Here is a 27,474-nt window from a genome sequence, read left to right as displayed (position 1 = left end):
AAAAAAAATGCAAAAAACTGCGCCTGTCCTACAGGCTATGGATATCTTTAAAGAAGTGAAGTTTCTGAAGAAACTGTGGTGCTGTGTTGAGGGGGAGGGGGGGGGGGGTATTACAAGATGGTTAGATAGCGTAAATTGACCACCATAAAAATTTCCTAAGTTGACCTTTCAAGGGTTATATGGATATCCTTAGTTGATTTTGATTTAAGCGGATGTGAAGCATTTCAGAGGGATTAGTTTGTTTTCTTTTTTAAGGTTATAATTCTGGACGGGAAACAAAATTATTTTGGCCGCGTTAAATTCTTTCTAGGAAATAATTGTACTGAATTTTTTTTACCTTTCATCAGTGAACCAGATTTTTAGTTTTTTCGTTGTTGCTTTGTTACCGGACGCTCCATATCTCTATGAATCTATAATTTCTATCGTTTATAGAAGTTAAATAATCTAACGTTCGAACAATATAGTCGCAAAATATTTTGACAAGAATTAAAAGAAAACTTACCGACATCCGTCTCGGAATTACTCGGAAATTGAAAGTTGTCGTGATAGTTACGGACGTCTTCGGAGAAACGAGCGGCTACCTTGCCCGTTTAAAACTTCGCGGGATGATGGCGGATGTGGAGGAACTTATCGTTTTCAGCAAGAACTTCAGGGTTTGTTTTCATGGCTTAACATTACTTCTTGTTAACAGTTGTCGTTCAATCTCAATTCAAATGTATTTTAGTGAAGCTCGATTCATGGCTTTTAATTTGGTTATATTTCAACAAATGTAAAATTATTACCGGCCGATCCATTTTACAATAATTCAGCTGACAATTTATTGCTTCGGTTTGCAATATGTACTTTCAATAATAGATTTCATCTTTTCTACATACTTCAGCTCGCAAACGAGGAGGAGAGCAAGAGAAAAGGTAAGGCAAGCCTTTCAAATAAAAAGAGAAGTTATTAGAAGTATAAAATTGGTTTAAAGGACAAGAAACATTATTTTGTTTATGTCAGTTTGATCACAGGCGGCCCAAGCTCCAGCTATAAGATGATCATCTTGCGTAATAACAGTCATGGCGGAATTATAAGAGTTTGTATGGGAATATTTACGACCGCTCTAAGGAATAAAAAAATACGTCAAATTCTCAAAAAAAAATACCTCACCTTACTTCCACAGCGTATTGCTTGTTATCTGATCGCTTACTTTGATGAAAAGAGCCCATTTGAGCGAGTTGTTCATTTCGGGGTTTTCAACGTACGTTTCTTATGTACGTTGAAAACCTCGAAATGAACAACTCGCTCAAATGGGCTCTTTTCATCAAAGTAAGCGATCAGATAACAAGCAATACGCTGTGGAAGTAAGGTGAGGTATTTTTTTTTTGAGAATTTGACGTATTTTTTTATTCCTTAGAGCGGTCGTAAATATTCCCATACAAACTCTTATAATTCCGCCATGACTGTTATTACGCAAGATGATCATCTCACAGCTGGAGCTTGGGCCGCCTGTGGTTTGATTTGTTATTTTCTGCTTGGCAAGCACAAAATTGAAGTAAACCCACCAGTCGTAACGAACCTTTTTATCAGAGCGATAACTGTATCTTCCACTGTAACTAATCTAAAAAACATTGCGATAAATCGTCTTTTAATGAGGAAGTATTAAATTGAGATCTTAACATAGTTGAGTTGTTCTGGTGTAAAATAAATTTCATGTCAAAATATTAAACAGCTTTGGTCACATTTAATTTCCCGTGTTTGTCAGGGATTCAGGTATTGTAGGATTTAGGAGATGTTTCCCTTAAGATTCTAGGTCTCTGAACAAGTATATCTTGTCCAAATTTCTTGCGTTGTGTTTGAGTTCTGGATGAAGTAAACATTTTCAACTGACACTTTCATACCTCTTTTACATTCCATTATTCTGTTTTGGAAATAAGTCTTAAAAGAGATGTTGGGACACATTTTTTGAAACACTTTATCATCATCATCATCATCATCATCATTATTATTATTATCATTGTTTTTTATAATGTTAGTAAATGAGTTTTTCTTATTTTTCATTCAGAGAATACGGTGCAAGACTTGAGACTCTTTCATGACTCTTTGAATGTAAGTAATGTTCTTCAGTTTTGACAAGTCTTACATATATCTCTAAGGAAATAAATTTGAAATCTTTCAAACAGTCACTATATGTCTGAGGAGTATTGCGTTGATTGTGTTACAGTTGCACATTCCACCAATGAACAAGAAAGCAAGCAATTCTGAAAATTCCTTCCAAGCCAAGCCACAAACTGGAAAAACAGGAATTGAAGGTGATAATAATAAAAAGGAGCATCTTCTTGACCACAATGGAGACATTGAACCTCCTCAAGAAGGTAAGGTTGATCTTTATCTATAAGAAGCGAAACCTCTTGTCCAATAGGTGTTACAGCAATTAATCTTATTCTTATTTCCTATTGTTAAAGATTATGATTTACAATGAGTTCAATTTGAAAGGATGTGAAAATCAAACTGGTTTTGAAAAATTTGAACCAAGAAAACATTTGAACCCTGAGACAGATACTTCTGAGAATTCATTCTGCCTTCTTAAATATCTCGTTGCTTTCTTGTTTGAGCCAAGTGCTAATGGTAAATTATCATGACAATCAATTAACTAAAATGTTTGTATAATAATTTTAATATAAAAAATTGATTTTATTAGTCCTTTTCCTAATTTTTCTATTCATCAGACATTTTTCAGCCTCAAGCTCAAGTAAAGAAAAAAAAACGGAAAAAGAAAAGAGCAAGTGACAGTGTCTGTGAAAGTTTTTATGGTAAGAATTTAATTAATTAGAAAAAAAGAAAAAGAATGTGTTTTTAATTGATGTTAATGATATCACTCTCAGTAAATTTTTGTGTTTGAGAGGAAGACACATTGACTGCATGTTTTCATGTTAGACTTAGGATGGAAAGATCTAGGCTCCAGACCAAGCCAGATGATGGTGTTCTATTCTTGGCTAAGACACCTTACTCCCATAGCAGCTCTCTCCAACCAGGAGTATAAATGGGAACCAGAAAACAGATAAGACCAATGAAATACAGGGGTGGTAACTGTTATTAACTAGCATCCCATTCAGGGAGAGAGGCCATACTGATAAGGAATTCTGAAAGGTTAACCCTTTGCACCCAAATATCAGTGTGCATATTCTCCATACTGTTCTTTACACATTTCCTAAGTTGCTGCCAAGGAGAACTTGTTTATCAATCAAGAACTTTTTAAGTTGGGGATCATCTCCTTTATTGTTATGAGCTTAATGTTTGATTTAGGTGCTGTTTTAGGAGGAGTTAGAGGTTAGTCACTCTTGGGGACAAAGGGTTACCAGTAACTTAGCAGTGGACTGGTATTCCATCCTGGGTGGAGAAGATAAAGTACTATTTGCTTCATGATGCAAAAACTGGGATGAGCTCCAGAACAAGTCCACTGACTCATAAGCTAACTTTAAGTACTAGGTTTTGTTTGTTAATAATCACTTTACATGTTTATTGTCTTACTTTCCTAGATGTATACAAGGTACTGGATGACGTATTAGGTCAAGGTGCCCATACAACAGTGAAGAGTTGTGTTAAGCTTGCTACAAATCAGGAATATGCTGTCAAGGTTAGGAGATTCCCTTAAAGATAAAGATATGAAAAAAAATCTCCCTTGACTATGACAATGTAAATATTTTGATTCCTTGTCCTGTGGTGTTGGCTATCAATATCCCTTAATCCTTTAACTCCCAAGAGTGACCAAACCAGAATTTCTCCGTACAGTATTGACACAATATCAAGCAGAAAAGTGATGAGAATAAAGAAAAATATCAATTTGGTGATAAATAGTTGATCCAACAGCAGATCATCAGAACTAACATTATAAGAATTGTATGGCAGATAGTAAAGAGAATTACTCGTGAGATCTTGGGAGTATTCGCCTCAATACCGGCCAGATCATTTGGTAAAGAATATTTTAGGGATAATTCAAGTGCTGGGATGCTAGATTTTTAAAGGATTCTTTTTTTTAATTGTATATCATCAGATTATTGAGAAGTCTCCAAAAGTTGACAGAAAGCGTGTGCTTAATGAGATAGAGTTGCTCTACCAGTGCCGTGGACAAAAGTAAATAATAAATTATAACTTAACTTTTTATTTTCTCCCCAATATTCTTGCTGTAGTCTATAATAATTGACAAGCATCTCTTGTAATATTCTTATTTTCTAGGAATATGAAATGTCTTTTTTTGTTTTGCAGGAATATAATAGACTGCATTGAATATTTTGAAGACAGTCACAAGTAAGTATTGTGCCAAAAGAGACAACAAATTTGCAAACTGAATTACTCAATGATTTTTTGGTATCACAATTACCCTCATGAATCATAGTTTTTGTAAGAAATAGTAGTGCAGAGGTTTACTGACTATTTAAAAATTGCTAAATAATCCTTCTGTATGCCATAGAGTTTGCTTTACTGAGATTTTTTATTTTATCTCATCAGGTATTATTTGGTATTTGAAAAGATGAGAGGAGGTAATGACAACTTTAAAACCATCCACTACCAAATCAACCACTCATTAGTCCAATAAATAGTTGTTAAACTTTAACTCCCAGAAATAATAAAAATGTAATTTCTCCCCAGAATATCCATGGATACATTAAACAGCAAACAGATAATGAGAACACTAAAACTAATCAGATAAAGGTTATTTTGATCTAATACCAAATTCTCATAATTAAGCAGTTAGGGAGGATAATTAGCAATCAGATCATGGGAGTTAAAGTTTTGTTACATTATGATTTTATTTTTCAAAGAAATTATATTTTACGCTTATATTTATGCTGTTGGTTATCATACATAGGACCACTTCTGAAACATATAGAGAAGAAGAAAGCTTTTACTGAGAAAGAGGCCAGCCTTGTTGTAAAAGACATTGCATCAGCCTTGGATTTTCTTCACAAAAAAGGTACATTCTGTTATTTATGGTTATCATCTTTTAAATTTTTTTGCTTGACCATTACTGCAAAAAATATATCTTCCTAGCAAAGTTTGACCCTTTTCATGTTTTTTCTATTTTAAAAATTCATTTTTCTAGGCATAGCTCATCGAGATTTGAAGCCTGAAAATATACTGTGTGCTTATGAAAATCAGGTATATAATGGAATTAATTTGTTATCAGTCTATGAAATTTCACCTTTGCATGACTTGCTAAAAAGCAGAACAATCTGAGTAGTCTTACACTTGGCAACCTAAATTGCCACAATGCAAACCTGCTGCATAATGTAGCTATGTTCTTCCCAGATGCTTTATTACCAACTTCAATGATATAAAAAAAATAACCTTTCATCACAATTTTATGCATTATTTGCAAGTCAATGATGAAACTAAACAAATTTATCATTTAAAAGGATTTATCCTCACCAGCTGATAAAATGCACAATTCTCCAAACTAATTTAGAAGGATATGTATAATAGATGGAGGGAGGAATTGTTGCTTTGATTTTAGGGGTGAGAGTTAACCCCTGACTTTATTACTTTTGCTGTAGATAAACCCTGTCAAGATTTGTGATTTTGACCTGGCAAGTGGACTTGATGGACTCAGTGTACCGGTGACAACACCAGAACTTCAGACACCAGTAAATATCAGTTCATTATGTAAACAATAGCCTCTATTTGTCTAATTTTTACTAAGCTCATGTAAAAACACAACTCCTATTTTCCTGCAATGGGATTGAACAAAGTATTATTGAATTTTAGATCAGTTCTTGACACTATAATGTTCTTTTTCTTAGGTTGGTTCAGCTGAATATATGGCACCTGAAGTGGTGGATGCCTTCAAAACTCATGCTACAACATATGACAAAAGATGTGATTTGTGGAGCCTTGGAGTAATTCTGTATGCAAACTATTTCTTATCCTATTTCCACCCATGTTAAGTTCCTCTTGTATCCTGAGTCCTACTTTTCAATGATCAAGGTAAATGTTTTATTTTTTATGCAGTTATATTATGTTGTCGGGGCACCCACCCTTTTATGGCAAATGTGGTACAGACTGTGGATGGGAGAAAGGTGAAAACTGCAAATCGTGTCAGGTTAGCATTTCATGTGCATTAAAGAGACTTTTCAAGAGAGAAATTCCCATGTTTTCTCTGCTTTAGAACTTTTTTACACCCTAGGCACTTTGTGAGGCAGTGAGAGCATAATTAAGAGATTGTACTGTTGCTATAATGGTTATTGTAAACTAGTGGGGAAAAATATGAATTTTCTTGCAACCATTTCCAAGGAAATAGACAAAAGTGTGGTAGTTTCAATTCATCAAAGAATCAGCATTTAACCTGTAAGCTCCCAAGATCTGATTGTTAATTCTTCTTCCCAGTTGTTACACATTTTCTTGTAAATAAGTTAATATGAGAATTTGGTGCTAGATCAGGATAAGAACTTTTACCAGGTAGGTTTTAGTATTCTAAGTTCCTGTTTGTTAGATGAGGTATGTATATTATAGGAGGAAGTTACATGTTTATTGTTTCTGGAAGTTAAAGGGTTATGAATAAGAAACCATTTGTAGGAGTAGCACTTAATAATAACACATGGGTATAATCATTTACAAGTTGTGTTTTCATATTGAATCAGGAAATGCTTATGAAGAGGATACAGGAAGGAGAGTATGACTTTCCATCCAAGGTAAGACAACAGAACAAGTTTGAGGAGAAAATACAGAGTTAAAAGTTGTTTATCAAGTGCAAGTTTGGTATCAGACTGTTGTGTTGGTTTTTTAGTGAATTCCTTCCCACCTTCTCTGTGAGACTGACACTTAAATTTGATTTATAAAATGGCTAAGTTGGCCCTCACACTCTTGTAAGTGATCATTGAACAACTTCTCCTTAAAATATTTGTTCATCATTCAGTATAAAGAGGATGAGAATTGAAAGAATAATGAGGTCAAGGATATTTGATTAATCTCACACCAAATTCTCTAAACTAACATGTAACCTGGAAGCATGATGATTTATTTTAATTAGTACTTTAATCTTGGCAATAAATGGGTCAATTTTCTCAAACTTTAAGAACAGTTGAATAAAAAAGCAGTTTGTTTCTCACAGTGATACTCTTTTACTTTAATTTTTAAAAAACTTCTGTTGTTTCTTGGAGAGTTTATGTAGGGGAAACCAAAGGAAAAATTATTTTATTAGTCTTTTAGACTTCTTCTTTTGAGTAATTCTTCCCCCAAATGCACAGTTCAATGTTATTTATGAAATAACTCTAAGATTAAAAATGATAGAAAAGTCTCTCATAAATTTACATTGAATGCATTGCAAGTCAAACAATATAATGAAGATAGATTGTTTACCAGTTAGTAAGCTGAAAGTCATTTTCCACTTTCTGTTCAAGGAATGGCAGTGCATTTCATTAGAAGCCAAAGATCTCATCTCCCACCTGCTAGTGCGAGATGCAACAAAGAGATATACAACTGACATGATACTTGAACATACCTGGATTGAAGAGGTGTGTGTATGTGTGCATTTTTTGCTCCGTGCATTTTAGGTTATTTTGTCACTAATGTCAGTTTGTGTTAACCCTCTCATCTCTCCTTATAATATCACCTCTGAATCAAACATTAAGTTCACAAGAATTATAAAGGAAATGATCACCAACTAGATAAGCTCTTGACTATTAAAAAAATTCTCTTTGCCAGCACCTTAAGAAATGCTTGGAGAACAGTATGAAGATTATGCATTCTGATGTTAAGGTGTAAAAGGTGTTTCTTATTTTCTTTTTTTTTTTACAGGCAAGCAACACCCCTTTACCAACCCCTACCCTGTTGACAAGGTAAGTTGGAGAAGGTTGAGAAGCCTTTATGTAAACCATTAAAATGATGGTGATGTGTTAGCAGCTATTTCATTGGGACCATTTGATATTAACATGACCTTTTCCTTTACCAAAATACTCCACTCTCTCTAATCACCGAATGTAACACTATGCTTTCTCTTAGTAACCTTGGGTTACATTCCAAAGAACAGCAGTGAGGGAGAGTAAATACTAAATCATACCAAGAAAAACAATATTTAAAAAGATCGAGCACTTATGTTTGATTTTTCAATCATATTAAGTTCAGCATTAACCTTAAAATAAGAAAAAGAACACATCTGTGCATACAATGCTTGTACAATACAATACTCCACCAATGATTTGGAGGAATGTGTCACCCATTCTTATGGTGGTTCATATCTCTGAACAGCAACTTTCAAAAAAGTAGTAGTAGTAGTTTGTTTTTGTGAACTACAGAATAGATGGTTGTGGTGGTTTCTTAAATTTTTAAGAGGTAACTTATTTTCTTGTTTTTCTTTTCAGGAATATGAACACCCTCAGTCTACAGGAATTTGCAGCTGAAGCAGTAGCCATGAACAGAATATTTTCTGAGGCATCTGCCATTGATGAGCCTGGTGCTCACTATGATGAGTTCCAAAACAACATAAAACCAAGACTATTTGGACTTTCACCCCCTTCCAACTCTGTTTTGGCCAGGCGACGAGCTGCCTCATCAAAATCACATTTGCAGAATCCAGTCAACAGAGATGTTGAAAAAAGTGGACTATAGTAGATGAGACCCTGTTCTTTGCAAAGTTATCCCTAAGAAATTCTGTGGCATTCTTCATTCTTTGTAAAATATGTGGACAAACTGGAACCCAAAAACATTTCAGGTGGTTAATGTTGAAAAAGATTAATATAGACTGCAAATGACATTTTTGAAAAACTTTACCAGAGGCGAGGTTTTTCAACTAAGACATTGAGGTACAAGTCTGCTGTTATCTTTCTTGATAAATCCATTTGTGGATGTAAGTTTCTGCATAATGTTTATTAATTTTAATCCTTAAACATCCTCATTTCTTATTTTTTAGTTTTTTCTCCTACTAGGGTGTTGTTTCTTATCACTAGACTAAAATATTATAACTTCCCTCTTGTAAAGGTTATCTTGTAAGTGACAAACATACAACTCAACCAAAATATCACAATGCAGCTCCTTCATCTTTGTCAGTCTGCTAAGTACAGATGGTCAGTTGTAAGCAGTGTAAATATATTTTGTAAAATTGTCACTCCCACACTTCCTATGTCTAAGAAACTTTGCTTGCCCCTACCCCCTCCCCCCTCCCCCTCCACAATGAATAAAATTTGGCAAGCTAACATCCAAGCCCAGACGGGAGCAAGCAAAATCTGTTTAGGAATGTTGGGGAGTACAATTATAGACTATCCAGGTGGGTAGGTACAATTTCATTCATTACTTGTCTACCGAGGTTGATGACCCCACATCAAGTTATCATTCAAGTGGCTGTCATCCAAATGCAAACACTTAGCCCTTTGACTCCCTTGAGTGACCAAGACAGAACTTCTCCTTACAATATCAATATTGTATCAAGCAGAAAAGTGACGAGAATTGAGAAAAATGTTGATTAGAGGATGATTAGCTGATCCAATACAAAATTCTTCCAACTCACATCATAAGAATTGTTTGGCAGACAATAAGGAGAATTACCAATGAGATCTTGAGAGGGAAAGGGTTAAATGTTACATCCTATTGCAATTAAAATTTCATCGAGTTTCGCTGTTAGTTCACATTAATTTTCCTGTTATTGGTGTACATTTTGGCAATGGACTGTACATGTTCTGGCATTTATATTTTGTTTCTTCTTTTACCATTTGTACAATATTTTTTGATAGAAATATTCAGGCAAATTTTTATATTGCAGTATTTTACTTGTGTCACATTTTGAGAAGATTTACCTGTTGTCGAAAATAAAGAAATAAATATGACAAGAAAACTAACTTTTAATTTGCACATATTGTGTATTTGTGATTAAACTTGATATTTCCAAGTTCTTAAAACCTAGGGTGGGGTGGACCTCTTCCTGTTTTTTTTGGGTTGTTGTTGTTGTTGGGATAGGGTGGCTTTACACAGGCTAATTGCACTAAGATCTCACTTGGTATTGGACTCAGAACTGGATGAAAATAACCTAAATATGTAAAAGGCATTTATCAGAAAGATGTGGTTTTTGAGGGACAATTTGTCAGCTAAAAAAATATAAACTCAGAGTACAGGTATTTATTTCCACACCATACAGAACACTGGAGTACAAGTTTATACTGTACCGCATACACATTAACATTTCTTTCTCGTTTCTCTTAATAAAACAAATAATATTTCAAAAATATAAGATGAACTCTCAAACAGTTACAAGCACTGTAACTACCCCAACTATGAAGGGGTGCAGGAACTTTTTATCTACGTACTAGCACATTTGTGCTCCTTGTCTATGACCAAAGCAAGATGATCTTCTGAATAAAATGTACAACTAAGAAATTTTACAAATGAGAAGAATAAGTTGGTGTAGAATTGAATATACATTTTCCTTACATCATTTTAAAAATTAAGATAGGCCCTTCTTCACCCCCGTTTTCTTTTCACATTCTCAAAAGTTAACTTTAGTACTGTAAAAAGAGATAACAATATCACAATTAGGCATGTGTCAGTTATTATTAATCTGCATGAAAATTTACCAAAAGATACATGTCAGTGATCTATTTGTCTGAGTTGTAAATTTTTCATGTGGTCTGAACACTTACAAACCTTGGTATTTCATCCATATATATTAAATTAGCAGTACCTAGAACTAAAGGTTAGCATTTTTGCTTGAGATGATAATTTAATGTATAGATTTATTGACGAGTGTGGATGTTGTGCTTTCCCATTTCTTTTTCTATGAAACATATTCATCACCATTAATGTATTCATCGGCCAGTGAAAGCCTGAAGTCCTGTGATTGCTCTTCCAAGAATCAGTGCATGTATGTCATGAGTTCCTGCACACAAAAATATAAAAATTGGTAAAGCAGTCAGAAATGAAACTTCACACCAGGAAATGCTGGTATCTTTAGAAGGTAAGAATAGAAGATAGAGGAGGGGGGAGGGGGAAGGGGAGAAGGGTGCCCAAATTGTCTCAGACCATGTGAAAATGCAGTGGACAAAACATCAGTCATTCTTACAAGAAGGAAATCATCTCACTTTCCCTTTTGTCAATTAATGTACTTGCAGTGCAAGCATTTAGTAAGGGCAAATTACAATCATAAGCTCACAAAGGTTTATCCGAACAACTATGTTTGATTTGAAGTCAGAGTAGGCAGTTGGGGTAAGGGGTGGGGAAGGGCAAGAATATTAATTTCCCCACCCCTCTCCTTATTTTTGACTGTCAGTCACCCCCTTGGTACAAAATTATTTCTCTACCCAGCCTTACCCTGCCATTAACTTCAAAGATGGGGGCGATAATTTTCTCTACAAAAACACTGAGCACTCGCTTGCCAAAATGACCCCTACTTTGCAGGCTACCATTCACTCATAACAAACAAGTGTATTCTAAGCCTGACTATATACTAACTTCCTAGCAAAAGTTCCCCTCAATGTAAAAAAGGAAGGAAGATCCTATCGTATCTTTTGAATGCCAGTAAAGGCATTTTTCCTTATCATGGAAAATGGGTATGCATTGTTACACAGTTAATACAGGCCTCTTACTCGCTTTTGTAAATCAATGATAGTCAGTTTTACCTTCATATGTATTGACAGCTTCCAAATTCATTACATGACGGATGACATGATACTCATCTGAAATTCCATTTCCTGTGTGTTTTGGAAAAGACACCAAAAGTTTATGCAAAAGTTCCATAGAGTAAGTTCACATTTCCTCACCTAATTCCCTAAGCCCTCCATTCTAGAAAAATGGCAGATAGGGTAACTTACCTCCAAGCATGTCTCTGGACATTCGTGCAATGTCTAATGCTTTTCCACATGAGTTCCGTTTGATCATAGATATCATTTCTGGGCAGTATCTATTTGGGGTTAAAAAAAAAAAACATCAGTCAGATAATTAATGTTCCTTGAAAATTTGAGATTAATCTGGGGTAAAAAATATAACATATGCTGAGGAAAGATTATGACCTTATTCCTATACCAGTGATCCTACTGTAATTACACCAATGTTCATGTCAGCTGATTACAACTGACGAACATTCTTTTGAAGGCTCCTGAACTTGCCATTAAATTTGATATGAACAACCAGGTGATATACAAAAATTAACTTAAAGGTAATGAGAAATCTCTTCATATGGTTATTTCTACTTACTGTCCCTCATCTTTGAGCCGTCCCACTTGCAGACAGCTTTGAAGCCCAATGGCAATCTGTATAAAGAAATAAAAAAAGAAAGAAAAATTAATTTTACTGGAGAGGGGTTAATCAGAATTTGACAACTTTATTCTTCAATTACATACTAACTAAGTCATTAAATTTCTAAAAAAGCTCTACTCTTTATGGCAGAGAACTAACCTCAGTTGCCATATCAGCCATTTTCTTCTGCATAAGTTGATTGGCAGCCAGCGGTCTTTTAAACTGGATCCTACAAAAAAGATTACATGGTCTTTTTTTTTACTTAAAGTTTCAAATTTCACAAACTTAACCTCATCCTTACCCCTTAAAAAATTTGCTGCATGAGTACAAATGTTGAACAACATAATATACAACTTTATTGGAAAGTCAAATCAAACCAGGTAAATACAACAAAATTTACAAAGAACCCTTGGCCAAACCCCACTCAGGCAATAAGAGTTTCTAAGTATTTCCCCACCTGTCCAATGTGTATTGCCTTGCCGTGGCAAGACAAAATTCTGCAGCACCAAGAGCTCCCCATGCAATGCCATAACGAGCATTGTTCAGACAACCAAAGGGTCCCTGATAATGAAGAGAAAAAAAGATCGATATCCAACAAAAAAAAAGATCTACCTTAAATTCCTTCAGTTCTCTGATATTGTTTGTTTCCTCTTACATTAGTGTTGCTCTGTTTTGCTACTTATTGCTTACGAATGTGAATTGTTTCTCAGAAGATTTATTAGGTACTCTGTACTTTAGGCCTTAGCACTCTAGCATCAGGATGTACATTTGATGTACTGTTCTCTACAAAGTTCCTTAGGTGGTGATCATTTCCTTTACTCTTGTGACCTGTTATCTGTGATTCATGTGATTCATTGGGTGATATTGTAAGGAGAAATTAAATGCTAGTCACTCTTAGGCATAAAACAGTTCATGTACTTTATTTAGTCATCATCAAAACACTTCTGTCAATAATACCTCCAGTCCATCAACATTTGGTAGAAGATTTTCCTCTGGAACCTCAACATCCTCCATGACAATCTGGCCTGTTACAGAAGCCCTCAGAGAAAATTTACCTTCAATTCTAGGGGCCGAGAGTCCCTTCATTCCCTGCAAAGATGAGACAAAAAAAAAAACTCTTTGTAATTTCATATTCAGATGTTCTTTACATTTATGAAATCTTTGTGACCAAACCTTTTCTAAGATAAAGCCTCTGATTCTCTTGTCTTCACAGTTTGCCCACACAACAAACACATCAGCTATTGGTGAATTAGTAATCCTAAACAAAGGAAATAATATTAAAAAGGTTTTGAGCAAGACCTTAGTGTCCCTATGCCACAGTTTGAACGACACAGATTTTACAGTCATACTCTAGAATATTAATCAATTTATTTATTCATTTATTTTTATTTACAGTATAAAGAAATATTTAGAATATTTATTTCATAAACAACACCCATCTCACCAGCTTTTGCTTCCATTAAGAATATAACTGTTGCCAGCCGAATTATACTTGGCTCTTGTTTCCATTCCACCTGGGTCACTACCATGGTTAGGTTCAGTCAAACCAAAACAGCCAATCAGCTTGCCTTGTGCTTGATAAGAAAACAGAAATACCTTTCATTTTAGAAGCCCTGTTGAAGTCCTCCCTAATTGATCCACCATATTTAACAATCAGTCCACCATCTTCAATAAGATGCATGTTCTGCCCTGACTCCTAAAGCCATGCCAGCCCCACGTAATGTGCTAATTGAATCCCCATATTACTAGTTCCTATTTGTTAAATGATCCACCATTAACATTATTTACAAAGCAGACACATATGATGTAATGCTCCTTACCAAGCTGTGGAAGGTATTTCTGCCTCTGTTCCTCAGTTCCATAAGCATTTATTGGGTGCATCACGAGAGAGGACTGGACACTCATGGCTGACCGATAGCTACTGTCCACTCTATCAACAGGATACAAAATGTCATACTTTTAGAATCTACAAAAATTTCTGTCATTGTAATGGTCATTGATAAAATATGATTTCAAACATCTGGTTGTATTCACTGTGGTGAAGAGGATGCCTTATACACATATCTCTATGTAAACTTGAGAGTGTAAAAATTTATCCCTTTGACCCTTTCATTCCCAAGATCTAATTAGTAATTCTCCTTACTATCTGCCATACAATTCTTATGATGCTAGTTCAGAGAATTTGGTATTGGATCAACTATCCCATGGTTGACATTCTTCTCTATTCTCATCACCTACCTGCTTGATATTGTATTAATATTGTAAGGAGAAATTCTGTCTTGGTCACTTGTGGGAGTGAAAGGGTTAACACAACACAGATACACGGTAAAATCCACTATTCTCCCACATTTAAGCAAAGATCAAGGTGAAAATGATCACAAGCCACTAGTATACTAAAGAGCTGTATCAAAATTATAAATCACATTTCACTCGAAAAGCTTGGAAATTCCTTAGTGAAAACAAGTGCAATTACTCTAACCTTTCAACCTCTCTTGCAATAAGTCCATACGCTACAGAAGAGACACCAGCACATCCATAACCTAGAAGTGAAAGATTTTAAAAGAAAGCCAAATTTTAAAACATACAGTGTACAATGGGTGAAAAAGTATATTTTATTGCAGTAGAAGAACCCAGAATATCTGCTAACCTTTAATTGTGCAACCAAGAACTCCAAGGGATCCCATTTCTGTCATAATATCTTTATCAAAGACTACAAAGGCAATATAGCAAAGATTCAGTACGAGTATATGATAAATCTACATTATGTTATTTAAAAGACAAGTGTCCAAATGGAAAGAAAAGTGCCCAGTGTCTTGTTTACAGCTCAAGGCTGAAGGCCAAGGACAGTGCTCTAGACCAAGGGTACAGTTTTTCCCAAACAGAATGACATAGAATAGAAAATAACTTTTTTCTTCAGCAAGTTTGCTTCTGCTGAAAAATTCCAGGTTGTGATCCTTATTTTAAAAAGCTGGACCACTACAAGTATGCAATTAGCCAATCAGATTCTGGTCAAATGTATGCTCTAACCTGATACAATTCTTAAATTATATGATAAATATTTAATATGTTAACCTTCATGTCTGTTTGCCATCAAAATCCTAGACATAAGCTTTTCCTGGCAGTAATCTCTAAACTGATCCCTAACCATTATCTCTTCTTCAGTCAAACAGCTTTCCAGACTCAAAGGATCTTGCCAGTTGAATCTCACTAAACAAAACACAATATAAGAAAAGATGACACTCAACACTGAAAAGGAAAACTATTCACTGTTATTACCACAGCTAGAATTGTTGCTTGACAAAAACAAAAGTTCTTGTCTGTTAGTAAGAAGATTGCATGTAAAAAGTGGTAAATGAATATCCTATCCTGACTAACATAACATTTACTTTCGGTCGACTGTGATTTCCCCTTTAAGATAACTCTTTGACTCCCAAGACCAAACTGTTAAACATGTAGCTGTTACACGTTTCGTTGTAAATAAGTTAACAAATCAAGACAACAACTTCTACTTGATAAGTTTGAGTATTCTCATTACCTGTTTGCTGAATAATGTATGGATATGATAGGGAGAAGTTACGTGTTAGTCAAAACTGGGAGTTAAAGGTTAACATTTTGGGTATTGCACCCCCATACACACCCCCAAAGAGTATTTGCCCCCAGTTCTCTCCGCGTTAGCGTTACGTTCTTATCACACATTACTTACAAAAGTTATCTTTTTTCTCCTTGGTTGTTTCTTCAGCTATTAACATAAAAATTAAGGAAACAAAACCGGAAAATGCTTTCTATTTCAGTATCATTTTGACAAACAGAACAAGATAGAAATCTTGCATAACACATGACTACATCATAACAGTATTCATAAAAAAGGATACCAATCGCGGCGGTTTTCGTGCTTTGAGTACGAAACAAAAGAAGGGCATTATTTGACGGTGATACCATGCGTCTTAAAACACGATGAAGAGCCATTTCTGACCAATTTTGGCGAGATAGTAGCCACACAAACAAGGTTTTCCTATCCGAAACAAACTTTTCACTGCTTGAAAAATGTACGCATGCGTTTTAAAAGGCTCTCTTCCAGGGTCCAACGTGTGACGATAAGTATGGTCGGGAACACCTGGGGAGAGAATATCATGGCGGCTTGCACGAGTTGTCAGAGTTGAGGATTTAGTGCAAATTAAGTGATGAAAATGGAATCGTAAACTTTTTCCTTGAGTATGTGTTTGTTACATGTACAAAGGGGAATTCCACGAGAATTTTTTTCATAAAAATTATTGCAAGGTTTTCATCTCTGACGCTTCTTCTGGAATCGTTTTGACACATTTCGCTGTAGCACGGTGAAGAGGATTGGATATCCAGATGGCTGTGTCTCAAACACCTCCGTTTCCACCCCCAGAAGGTACAGTTGCTGTATAAATTTTGTTTTCTTATCTTACTGTCGTTATTTGATGTCTGTAGAGGATGCAAAATGTAAAATCTCACCTGATTCTGTGTTAATTTAAAGATCAAGATCAGAAGAACATTATCGACAAACTTGCAAACTTTGTTGCCCGAAATGGCAGCAAGTTTGAAGATATGACCAAGGAAAAACAGAAAGGAAACCCAAAGTTTGCATTTTTGTTCAGTGGAGAGCACTACAATTACTACAGATGGAAGGTTTCATTTGAAATTGGTAAGAAATCTGTGGAATTAATCTGAATAGCAAACAGTTAGCTAGGTAACCCAAGTGCAAAAGGTTTGTAGTAGTGTGCAAGAATAAGAAAGCCACACTCATTTGCCCCTGATGTTCACCTTATCAGGTTATCTGATTGATTGCCACGCAGCCTACTACTTGTTAGATGTTTTCATAAAATAATAGACACAAGGTAACACTTTCACTCCCATACCAGATCTCATTAGTAGTTCTCCTAAATGTTTGCCATAAAATTCTCATGATGTTACTTTGGAGAATTTGGTATTGGATCAGCTAATAATCCCCTAATTGATTTTTTCCCTATTCTCATCACTTGTTTGCTTAATATTTTATTGATATTGTTAGGAGAAATTGAAATTTTTTCTTGGTCACTCAAGTGAGTTTAAAGGTTATGTTTGTTTTTATTGAGCTCAGTGTTATTCTTTTTCATTTTCATATCTGATCTTGAATAGAAACAGCAAAAGAGTTTGAACCAAACAAAGATGTAATTGATTTTGACTATAACTTTCTTTATTTGATACAACAAATTAACTTTTTTTCATTTTTATTTTTCCTACTGTTAGCTCAACAGCAAACCCAACAACATTTACAAAACCAGCAACAACTTGCACAGCAAGCAGCAACGCAGCTTACTACAAATCCGCAAGCCCATTTGGTGCAACAAGCTATTGTTCAACAGTCAATAAATACAGCTCCATGGCAACAAGCACAACAGCAGGCTCAACAACAGGTAGCAAAAATGAACATATAAAATGATTTTTTTATAGTGTATGACATAGTTATCAATGAACAAAATCTAAGTGTTCCCAAGGAAAACTTACCTTATAAGTTGCTGCTTACTACAACATAAATATGTCATGCCAGGAGATTAAAGAGTATTTTTTTAAGATCTACTTTTAGGTCTTGTAGTAAATTACAATATTTGAACTCAGATCTTTAGTATTCTTTATATTTATTCTCCTGAACAGTACAGAAGAATTGTGACAAAAAGGTAGCTTTTTCCAATCACTAAAACCTTCACTGCTAAATCCACTGCTTAGTGGGCTAACTATCAAGTTTCAGTCCCAAAATCGATGTGAACTGCTTGATCAGTAGCACCATGCATGAAGTCACCCCATTAGTTTGACAATGTTGTCATTTCAAACACTTAAAATGCCTACTGTTGAAAGTTCCTTTTTTTCTCTTCATTATGACCAAATCTTGAAGAACCCCCTGATTGATATTCCCCATACTCTTTGTTCTACATTTACTCTGGTACTGACAAGGGGAATTCATTAAAAAATCAAAGCTTCTTAGATTGGTGATCATTTTCATTATTCTCATGATTAGAACAAATTATTCAGCACTATTACTGTAAGGAGAATTTAGGTGCTGGTCACCCTTAGGTTTAAATGGTGAACTTATTGATTTGTCAAAGGTCACTTGTATCTGTCTGGTAGATCTCCCCACAATTTATTATTGTCCCTAAAAAGGATTCAGATGCCTTGAGATTCAGAAATATTTATTTAATAAATTTGATTTATTACTATTATTAGATGCAAGCCCTTCAACAGCAGGTCCAAGCCACTACAGCCATATATCAGCCTCCTGTTCCTGTTCAGCAACAACCCAGTGAAGTTGATGTGACGGAACTAGAAAACCTGTTGCATAAGATTATGGAGTCATGCACAAAAGATTCTATATCTGTAAGCAGTTAGGTCTTTTTTCACCTACTTCTTGGAGATGTAATGATTTTTTGAGTTTGGAGTTTGTAATAATTGGAGATGAAATGAAATCAGATTTTTCTGAGTTATGAGAACATTGTTTGATAATAATTTCTTACTAATGGAGGGTAGGGGTCATACTGGGGATTGTTGGCCTGAGGTTGTACCAGTAAAGATTAAGTGCCAATATTCTCCAGTATGGCTCAAGCAATCAAGGTCAGTGAGTAGTTTATTATATGGTACTCAGACCAAACTTGTCTATTTTTAATTTTGGCTTCTGCAAACTAAGATACAGGGCTCATGACCATTTCCCTGGAAACGGTCCACTTGGCCAAGTGTGGACCAAGTAAAAAACCAGTCAGATCACTTGGATTTACCATAGGACTGTCTTGCCTCACAATAATATGGGATATTCATTTTTTATTGATGGGACAATTTTCACCCATTATTCTGATGGTATGAGCTATTTTTTGATTCAGACATGGAGAAAATTCCCTTGTTATTTAACACTAATCTTTCTTTGGAATGAAAACACTAAAGTTTTCATTTTCAACAAGAAATATACGGATTCTCTTGACCACAAAACACAGATTGACATCTAACACTTGGTAATATGTATTATCTTTTAGAGTGGAAAGAACTTTATTTTCAACAATTCCAAGACAAAGACAAGTTGCTTTCAGATTTCCCAGTATCTGCTAAAGAGGTAGGCACCTATAAACTGCAATAATATTTAGTTAGAGAATTTATCTTTTATTTGTCACTAGTCAGTGTTGTCTACACCACAGATATTAGAATAAAACTACATTATCTCTTCTTTTCACCCACTCTCCTTGACTGCTCACCCACCCCTCCCTATCCCTCTGTTTATTTATAAGGGGAGGTTACCCTGGATGATATTTATTTTCCATTCTCTACCACACACAAAAGGATAAGGTTGCACTTTTGAATTACAAGTGTAATGAAGAATTGTCTGTATTAATGTTCACCTCAAGATTGTTTTGCAGTCCTCCTATGCTGCTGCATCACTTTTCCTATCAAACTGGTTGCAAGAATTTGTGTTAAATAACACCCTTCACCAATAATGTTGTCTATTCTCGTTACCTGTTTGCTTGAAAATATATTGATGTTGTAGGGAGAAGTAACATTTTAATCACTTTCATCTTATCATACTCTTGACTCCTCTTCTTTTGTCTAATATCTTATAGAGCCCTTGGCCCTGGAATGCAGTTTCAACACAAACTTCACATTGTTTACCTTGTGAATGATATTCTGCACCACTGTCAAAGGAAAGGAGCTCAGGACCTTCAGAAGAGTCTTGAGGATATTGTAGTACCTTTGTTTTTTTGTACACAGATAGGGGAATCAGCAGAAAATCTGCAGAAAATAACAAAAGTCTTAGGAATTTGGGAAAGTCATAATCTTTTTGACCCATCTCTCCTGCAGGCAAGTTTCAGAATTTTGGTTAAATTTTTTTGTGAAAATGAAAATTGATAGTAGTACAATTTTAATGTGTCCTTTTAGCCCTTTCACCCCCAAGATCTCTTAAGTAATTCTCCTTACTGTCTGCCATATAATTCTCATGATTTTACTTTGGAGAATTTGGTATTAATTCAACTCATAAACCCCTAATTGATATTTTTCCCTTTATTCTAATCACTTGTTTCCTCGATGTTTTATTGATATTGTAAGGATAAATTCTGTTTGGACACTCATGGTAGTTAAAGGGTCGAGTCTCATTCTGAAGCAACATTCAAAGAATTTCACATCATAATGATTAGTTGGAAAATCACATTTAAGCTTTGTAAAAAGTATCTCATTTGTTTACTTTTGAACACAGTTTAGTTACTCTTCATTGTTACTTAAAGTTATCAATTGCAAATGAGCAGAAATTGAAATCATAATTTTCCTGATATAAATGTTTGACATTACCTTCAGGAACTGAAAAACACTGAAGCAGGCCAGAGTAAAGTTGACGCAGCTCGTGAGCAGATGTTTAGTCAAGGTTTTTATACTGCACCTGAACGCCATCAGCCACATTATCAGCAGCCACAAGATAGCCAACAGAATCCACAATCAGACCAGCAAGCTCCTGGAAGAGAAGGTACTTCAACCTGTGTTCACCACTAGAGAGTTCCTCAGTCTTTCATGAGTTCAGTAGTGGAGAATTGTTCTGATACATGAATTTAGTTTGGGCATGTCTGGTCATGATTTACAACAAGATGGCTTTTGTTTGGCAAATCTTCATGTAATGAAGTAGCCAGTTCAAACTAGATTTCATTTAACCTTTATTACAAACAACCCAGAGAAAGTTCCTAAAAGTTTGCCAAATGTATTTCTTCAGATAATTTGAAGCAGCCAACAGTAGAGGGAGGCTCCCAAGGAACAGGGGATGAGGCAAAACAACAAGTCATTGAAAAAGGAAAAGAAGAAAATGCAGAGCAAATACCATCAGAAGATGCTGAGACAAGAGTGCAAAATGTAAAGGTTTTTAACTTCTGGTTGTGTGATAAATGCTTTTCTTTAAGGGTAATCTGAGTTTTGGCCCAGAAATAAGAGGAAATCAACCATATATGTTTAAAGTCAAAGAGGCTGTGAGAGGCCTGGGTTTGAACCCTGCCTGGGTCATTGTGTTGTGTTCTTTGGCAGAACACTTGACTCTTAGTGCCTCTCTCCACCCAGGAGTATAACATTGTGCTTAGCAAACTGTTTGGGGAAACTTAATGAAATGCTGATGGGTAACACTAGAATGATCCTGCATTCCATACAATGAGATTGCTAATGAGCTCCAAAAGTTTGGGCTCAAAAGTAGACTTAATGTACCTTTCTTGTACAGTGAAAGCCTTTTAAGAACAGCTTGTTAACAGCAAACTAAGCTTAAAAGAATTATTATCCTGTTCCTCACCAAAGAAATTTGATATTTTTCTCTACTGAGGGTTTATCAAACTAAAAGGAAAAGTCCCTGATTAGCGAAGTGATTGGCTCTTGATAATGCTCTGAATTCAACGTTTTGTCCATTTGTGCTTAGTAAACAGTATGTAAAATTAGAGTAATAGTATCCTTTTCAAAGCAAGAAGAAAAAAAAACAATTGTGATTTATCTAGATTCTGCTACAAGCAACCTTAGTTTTAATTCTGAAGTAGCTCAAAAAGCACTTTCATAAGGCCTTGGTGTGCATCACATTCACAACAGTTTAAGCTACAACCTCACTCTGTTCCCTCACTGATAACCTATCTATTGTGTCAGCAGAAGGAGGCAACCATGCAGCAACCATACCAACCACCACCTTATCAGCAACATCCTCCACCCTTCCCTCCCCCATTTGGTGATCAGAGACCCCAGTTCTATGGGCGTGGCCCACCACCATTTCCTCCTCATTTTCCTCCTCCACCCTACGTACCAGATTTCAGACACCCCCCACCCATGTTTGGTGGGCCTCGACCCCCTAACTTCCACGATGAAGGATACCATGTGAGGTGGGTTGACACTGAAAATTAGATACAATAGCAGTGCTCCATTATACACCATAAAAGAGGAATTAGCATGCAGCAGTTAAACAAATAGCTGTATTTTATCATTCAACTTAATGGCTGGTCAAAGAGTAGAATCATGACAGTTAAAATGTCACAGTCAACATTATTGGTGATAATGCTATGTTACAAATTGACCTCAAATTTATATTGACTGTAGCCTTATTTATCATAGAAATGATCAATACATACTTTTGCAATCTCACTTTATCCCATCATTTATATTGAACTTAAGCTCTAAATGAAGGGCCATCAATGCCAAATGTGATTGCTAGTGTTTTCCCTTATTTCAAGTCTAACAGGTAAAACAAGTTTTCAAACTGATAGGGCAATGCTATGACCAGTTGAATGTTCAAAAATTGCAAGCGATTTTAGGCAATTACAAGAGGTACTTCAGACGGTAAATTTGCCAGTTACTGCTTGAAGAGGAGAACACTGTGTGATCCTTGTTTCTTACTAAAGAATATTGTTAACTTTACTATCCCTGTGGCTTTAACACAGGCCACCACCACCGCAATTCCGTGGTCCACCACAACAGTTTGACTATCAACACCAGATGCCAGAGTTTGAGCAGTATGAGGGTAGAGGGCCTCCTCCACCCATGGTGAATGACTACAATCATGGCAGAATGCAAGAGGAGGAGGGGTACGGCATGGAGGAGTATGAGATGCCACCTGAACCTCCCATACCTGAGCCTATTATACCAACTGCAATGTACTATGATCTTCCTGCTGGTCTCATGGCTCCGTTAGTAGGGGTAAGATTCCTATCTGTGATAATTCTCCTGGAGTGTGGGGATAGAGAAGGGGTAGTTAGATGGCTCTGGGCTACCTGTGAGACCCCTCCCCTCTTTTTAATCAACAACATTCAAATCTTCTAAGAGACCAGTCATTATTTATCATCTTTTTTTGGGGAGGAGTGAAGGATTTAAGGGAGGAGATCACATGGAATTCAGGGGGGACATTGGGGGGGGGGGGTCAGTTGTTGCCAACAGAGTACAAAGTAGGAACTATGGAAAATTGACTGCCAATTAACTGCCAATGGGGGGGGATGGTAAAATTGATAGTGTTATAAACACAGATCTCGTGTTCTTTCCTGGTAAAGCTGCCAGACGTTGACTACAAGCCAATAGATCCAGCTTCTCTTCGTCTTCCTGCACCACAGCCGCCAAGTGAAAGACTTCTTGCTGCAGTAGAAGCGTTTTACAGTCCACCTAGTCACGAGAGGCCTAGGAACAGGTTAGTCAGTCTGACTGATATCTTGAATCTCCTTACTCTACTAGTATAGATTATTAGTACGTAAATGAGGAGAGAGGAGGAGAGAATATTTTAAAAAATTTTGAATTGAATTCTTCCTTTGATATTTGAGCCCTTGGATTTTACGGTTGATATTTAGAACTCTTTGATGTTCCATACTATATACATGAGGCAGTGGTTACCGATAATTTTAATCTTTTTTTGTTTGATACTCGATGTTTTAAAATCTGTATTCGGATATTCTTCGGAAATCGCCAAAAGAGCTTGAAGGCCATCCGAAGACGTTCGAAATCTGAGATTGTTCGGGTAAAGTTCGGAAATCTTCGTTGTTATTGCTTCTGCATGTTTTTTTGCTAACTGGAGTGATCAAAATAACGCTTTCTGAGAAAATTATTGGCAGTTGGACTAATGGTGTCTGAAACATGTTTCCTACAGTGAAGGGTGGGAGCAAAGTGGCTTGTTTGAGTTTTACAAAGCAAAGCTGAAGTACATAAAAGATCGAGAGGAAGCCGAGAAACTCAAAGTGCAAGAAATTCCTCCAAGCAGATCAAGGTCCCATTCCAGATCTCCCCGGCCACGCTCTCGTTCTCGCTCCCAATCCCCTCGTCAGCGGCGGTCTCGTTCTCGCTCTAGATCCCCTAGAAGACGGCATTCACGGAGCAGGTCCAACTCTCCAAGACGAAGAAGGTAAAGTCATGTCAAAAGGCCATCAGCAGGGGTGCATGCAAACGGTGTGACCTTTTGTACATAGTAACTTAGAGGATATGTATGGCAATGTTGTAGAGGTTCGCATCACTGTACCTATTTGAGACGAATAATCTCACGGCATTTAACATAAAATAAACGCGCCTTTGTGGTCAGATAAGGATTTTTCGCCTAACCCTTGATGTTAAATGAGAATATTCATCACAAGTTAGTATGTGATAGTGTAGTCTGATCGTCCGGATGAGTGCAGTCCTGAGAGGGACTGTTGTCGGTAGTGGCGACTGACGTTTCGACAACCTGAGCGGAAGTCATCACTGATGGTGACTACTAGATCAAGTATACTAGATGAAGTTTTTGGACATTCCCATAAAGTCCATTTGAATTAAAATAAACGAAAAGTCGCACCGTTTGTGTGGGTGCCCAGTAATTGTTTCACAACATTTCAATTATCTTTGGCCCACCCTTTGTGTAAATTGCATTTGACTTTCTTGTTACAGGTCACGCTCAAAATCTCGATCACGTTCAAGATCACGCTCACGTTCACGCTCCAGGTCACGATCACGTTCAATCTCACCAATGTTCAAGTCCAACAGAAGTCCTGGTAGAAGTCCAACGCCTCCAAGTTTTCAGTAAGTATTCTAAAAAGGTTCTCTCATTTTTGTTTGTTTTTTTTTTTTTCGAAGATTCCAGAGGAACCTAAGTTTGAAGGGCCCCTTTTGGACCTGAAAAGATGGGGTCCCTTCAATGAAGGAAATAAATACTGATGGACCTTTATTTATGGGACACCTTCGGAAATATAAAAAGTGTCCCTTGAATGGAGCTCACAGAAACGAAAGTTATTAAAGAATTTTTTTTAAAATTCGGAAACAAAGTTTATATTCCTTGAGAGGAGGTAATCCCTGAGTAGAAGTTTCATAAAGAATACGCCCCTCTTGATTTCGCTCGAATGTGAAATATTAGCGAAGAATGCTTGGTGTCTCAATTGACTTGGTTGTGTTTTTTCTTTCCAGTCCGTCATACACATCAAAGGTCCCTGAACAAAGACTGGATGAAAGCAACGTCGGACATCAGATGCTCAAGAAAATGGGTGGGTTGGACCGTGACTTTGAACAACACCTAGACTAAAGATTGCGTAACTCGTGACGTTTTCCTCGTGTAACACTCAATATGCGAACTAAAAATATTTATAACTTTTAACACACAACCACCAGCCAATGGTAATTCGCGTCAATGTATCATCTGAGATTATTGAAACGAACTTTTCGTGACAGAATGTGATATTTTTCATCGTTAGGTTGGGAAGGAGCTGGACTGGGTAGAAGTATGCAAGGGATACAGGATCCAATATCAGGGGGGGAGATTCGGGATAAGTTTGACAAGTTCAAGGTGAGGAATGAGTCATTGCCGTTGTACTTTCTCTGTTAAGAGTCTGCTGATTATCAAACTTGTAATTAAAGGGCAGAAAATTCACCTCAACTATGAAGATACCTTGAGATAATATAAAACTTTTAGAACTAATGATAGAATACCTCCTTAGAAATAAGATGAATTGAAAATAATGACTGTGTTTTTGTCTTTATCTCAGGGGGTTGGTGCAGACATGAAGGACCCGTTCGAAGCATATCGGAAGAGTAAAAGTTATTCTTTTTTGGGTTCACGTATCGGTATGTTTAAATGTTACCATTATCATTGTTATTAACATTATCGTTATCAGTATCATTGTCGCCGTCTGATCGTGTAGTCTGATCGTCAGGGTAAGAGTAGTCCTGAGAAGGACTTTTGTGGAAAGAAGTCACTGACGTTTCGACAAGCTAAGCGGAAGTCATCATCGGGGTCAAGTGAAGAGTTGTTGTCAGTCGAGTGTTCTAAGTCTGGTTCGTATAAACTGGTTGGTCAGTTTAGCCTTGATTTATTGGTCATTTACCATTATTACTATTATTATTGTTGTTGTTGTTGTTTTTACAATCCGCTTATAATTGTTTAATTGTTGTCTTTCAAGAGGGCTTCGATCTGACTTAGATGCTTTAGAATTCTTTAATGACGAAAAGATCTGTAAAAATAAACGTCCTGCACGTGAACTCAAACACTTTAACTCCTAACTCTCAATTTCAAAGTATTATCCAGAGAACAGGTTTGTCAACTGAAGGGTGTTATCTCGATAAAACTCAAAATTCTTTCACACATTTTACAGGGAAATGTTTAGCGGCAGATAGGAGAATTGCTGATCAGATCGTTCTAAGACCATTTTCTATTTTAATCCACAGCTAAATCAGAAGCCAAAGCAGCTGCAAAGGCAGCAGCGAGAGCAGAGAGAAAGAAAGATTGAAACTGTGAACAGAAGAGGAAGTGTATTTAAGACAAGAGGCACGGAAATCACTAGGGAAGTTATCCTCATGGTGCGTTGAAAAGGGACTCGAATTGAGCCATGGTTTTGTCAAAGACCTCGAGTAGCTGCTTCACATAAGTTGGCATGACAACGACCCGCGCGTGTTGGGGTTTCGTAATAACTCCCCGGATGCATTCATCGAAGATTCGTGAACTTCCCAACCCCCCCTCCCCCCTTCCTGACATCTATAGATTCAGCTAGGCTTCGTGCTGTTCTCTAGCTTACATTCATAGGGAGCCCGTAATCTTTTGACTTTTACAGCGTGTTTATATTAATAACTATTGCACTGTACACTGCTTGCCCAGTTTAATTACTTGTGTATCCATACTTATTATTAAAGAGCTTTACACTTCATGCATAGCTTTAACTACGCAAAAATTAAACAAAGCTTAAAATTTGAAAACTAACTGAGATAAAAGAGACAAAAATTAATTAAAATTCTTTTAAACTCGGTCGTATGAGTTGTAACTAGTGATTATCTGTGGTGTTACTACTGTACCTTTTACAGTAAATGGTTTGAACCTGGGGGTAACATGTAATAGTGTAATTTGATCGTCCGGGGGAGTGTAGTCCTGAGAAGGACTGTTGTCGGTAGTGGTGACTGACGTTTCGACAACCTGAGCGGAAGTCATCTTCAGAGTCAAGTGATTAGTTGTTGTCAGTCGAATGTTCTTAGTCCTTGTTAAAAAATCGCTAGGCAGAAAACGCGAGTCTAGCTTGCTATAAGCTATTCTCTTCCAGAAAAGGCAGTTCTACATGTGTAAAAAAGGCCGTCAAGGTCGTTGCAGTTGAGGTTGCTGGGCGCGCTCGCATCTGTCGTCTAAGTTAATTACACTTTTAGTGTTAACGAAACTTAGACGGGGCTACTGTCCTTTTCAAAATGAGAACATTTTACATCACTCACAAAAAACTGCTCATAAGCGCAGCCTCCTTTACCTTCTATGTTCCATCACTTAAATAAAAACAGAAGTAAGAAAAGAATGGCTAGTGTGCTTGGTATCTATACCAC

At 36.3% G+C, this 27,474-nt stretch overlaps 3 protein-coding genes across 5 annotated transcripts; 2 read left to right on the top strand and 1 right to left on the bottom strand.

Moving 5' to 3' along the window:
- Positions 1-170: 170 nt before the first annotated feature.
- On the top strand, positions 171-9,802 carry LOC113682920 (MAP kinase-interacting serine/threonine-protein kinase 1). Its single transcript, XM_027200105.2, has 18 exons — positions 171-653; positions 881-911; positions 2,045-2,088; positions 2,204-2,354; positions 2,709-2,792; positions 3,519-3,616; positions 4,034-4,113; positions 4,246-4,287; positions 4,489-4,520; positions 4,850-4,954; positions 5,084-5,139; positions 5,535-5,624; positions 5,781-5,884; positions 5,989-6,079; positions 6,618-6,668; positions 7,377-7,490; positions 7,774-7,814; positions 8,337-9,802. Exons 1-18 carry the CDS (start codon positions 606-608, stop codon positions 8,581-8,583), a joined length of 1,509 nt encoding a protein of 502 aa, XP_027055906.2. The 5' UTR covers positions 171-605; the 3' UTR covers positions 8,584-9,802.
- Positions 9,803-10,068: 266 nt separating this feature from the next.
- On the bottom strand, positions 10,069-16,273 carry LOC113682919 (glutaryl-CoA dehydrogenase, mitochondrial). 3 transcript variants are annotated; one of them, XM_027200104.2, is made up of 16 exons: positions 16,068-16,273; positions 15,899-15,934; positions 15,268-15,402; positions 14,843-14,905; positions 14,675-14,735; positions 14,016-14,125; positions 13,640-13,769; positions 13,369-13,453; positions 13,153-13,284; positions 12,653-12,756; positions 12,355-12,424; positions 12,154-12,209; positions 11,772-11,860; positions 11,580-11,651; positions 10,759-10,840; positions 10,069-10,469 (listed from the first exon to the last, which is right to left on the bottom strand). In XM_027200104.2, exons 1-15 carry the CDS (start codon positions 16,159-16,161, stop codon positions 10,770-10,772), a joined length of 1,308 nt encoding a protein of 435 aa, XP_027055905.2. In that variant the 5' UTR covers positions 16,162-16,273; the 3' UTR covers positions 10,069-10,469; positions 10,759-10,769. The 3 variants fall into 3 exon arrangements, with proteins under 3 accessions (XP_027055905.2, XP_027055904.2, XP_089043190.1); XM_027200103.2 differs by having other exon boundaries at positions 10,069-10,840; XM_089187064.1 differs by having other exon boundaries at positions 10,069-10,840; positions 15,899-15,928; positions 16,068-16,243.
- An 18-nt stretch (positions 16,274-16,291) lies between these two features.
- LOC113682918 (calcium homeostasis endoplasmic reticulum protein) lies at positions 16,292-26,916 on the top strand. Its single transcript, XM_027200100.2, has 17 exons — positions 16,292-16,591; positions 16,697-16,864; positions 17,449-17,615; positions 18,421-18,570; positions 19,218-19,294; positions 19,797-20,034; positions 20,527-20,692; positions 20,933-21,069; positions 21,835-22,064; positions 22,620-22,875; positions 23,223-23,356; positions 23,810-24,061; positions 24,577-24,708; positions 25,090-25,166; positions 25,374-25,465; positions 25,665-25,743; positions 26,344-26,916. Exons 1-17 carry the CDS (start codon positions 16,552-16,554, stop codon positions 26,403-26,405), a joined length of 2,457 nt encoding a protein of 818 aa, XP_027055901.2. The 5' UTR covers positions 16,292-16,551; the 3' UTR covers positions 26,406-26,916.
- The last annotated feature ends 558 nt before the right edge of the window (positions 26,917-27,474 follow it).

This window comes from Pocillopora damicornis, chromosome 11, assembly GCF_964200805.1.
Source record: "Pocillopora damicornis chromosome 11, jaPocDami1.2, whole genome shotgun sequence".
NCBI lineage: Eukaryota > Metazoa > Cnidaria > Anthozoa > Scleractinia > Pocilloporidae > Pocillopora > Pocillopora damicornis.
The sequence above is the reverse complement of the archived record's forward strand: the minus strand, read 5'-3'. Positions and strand labels throughout refer to the sequence as shown.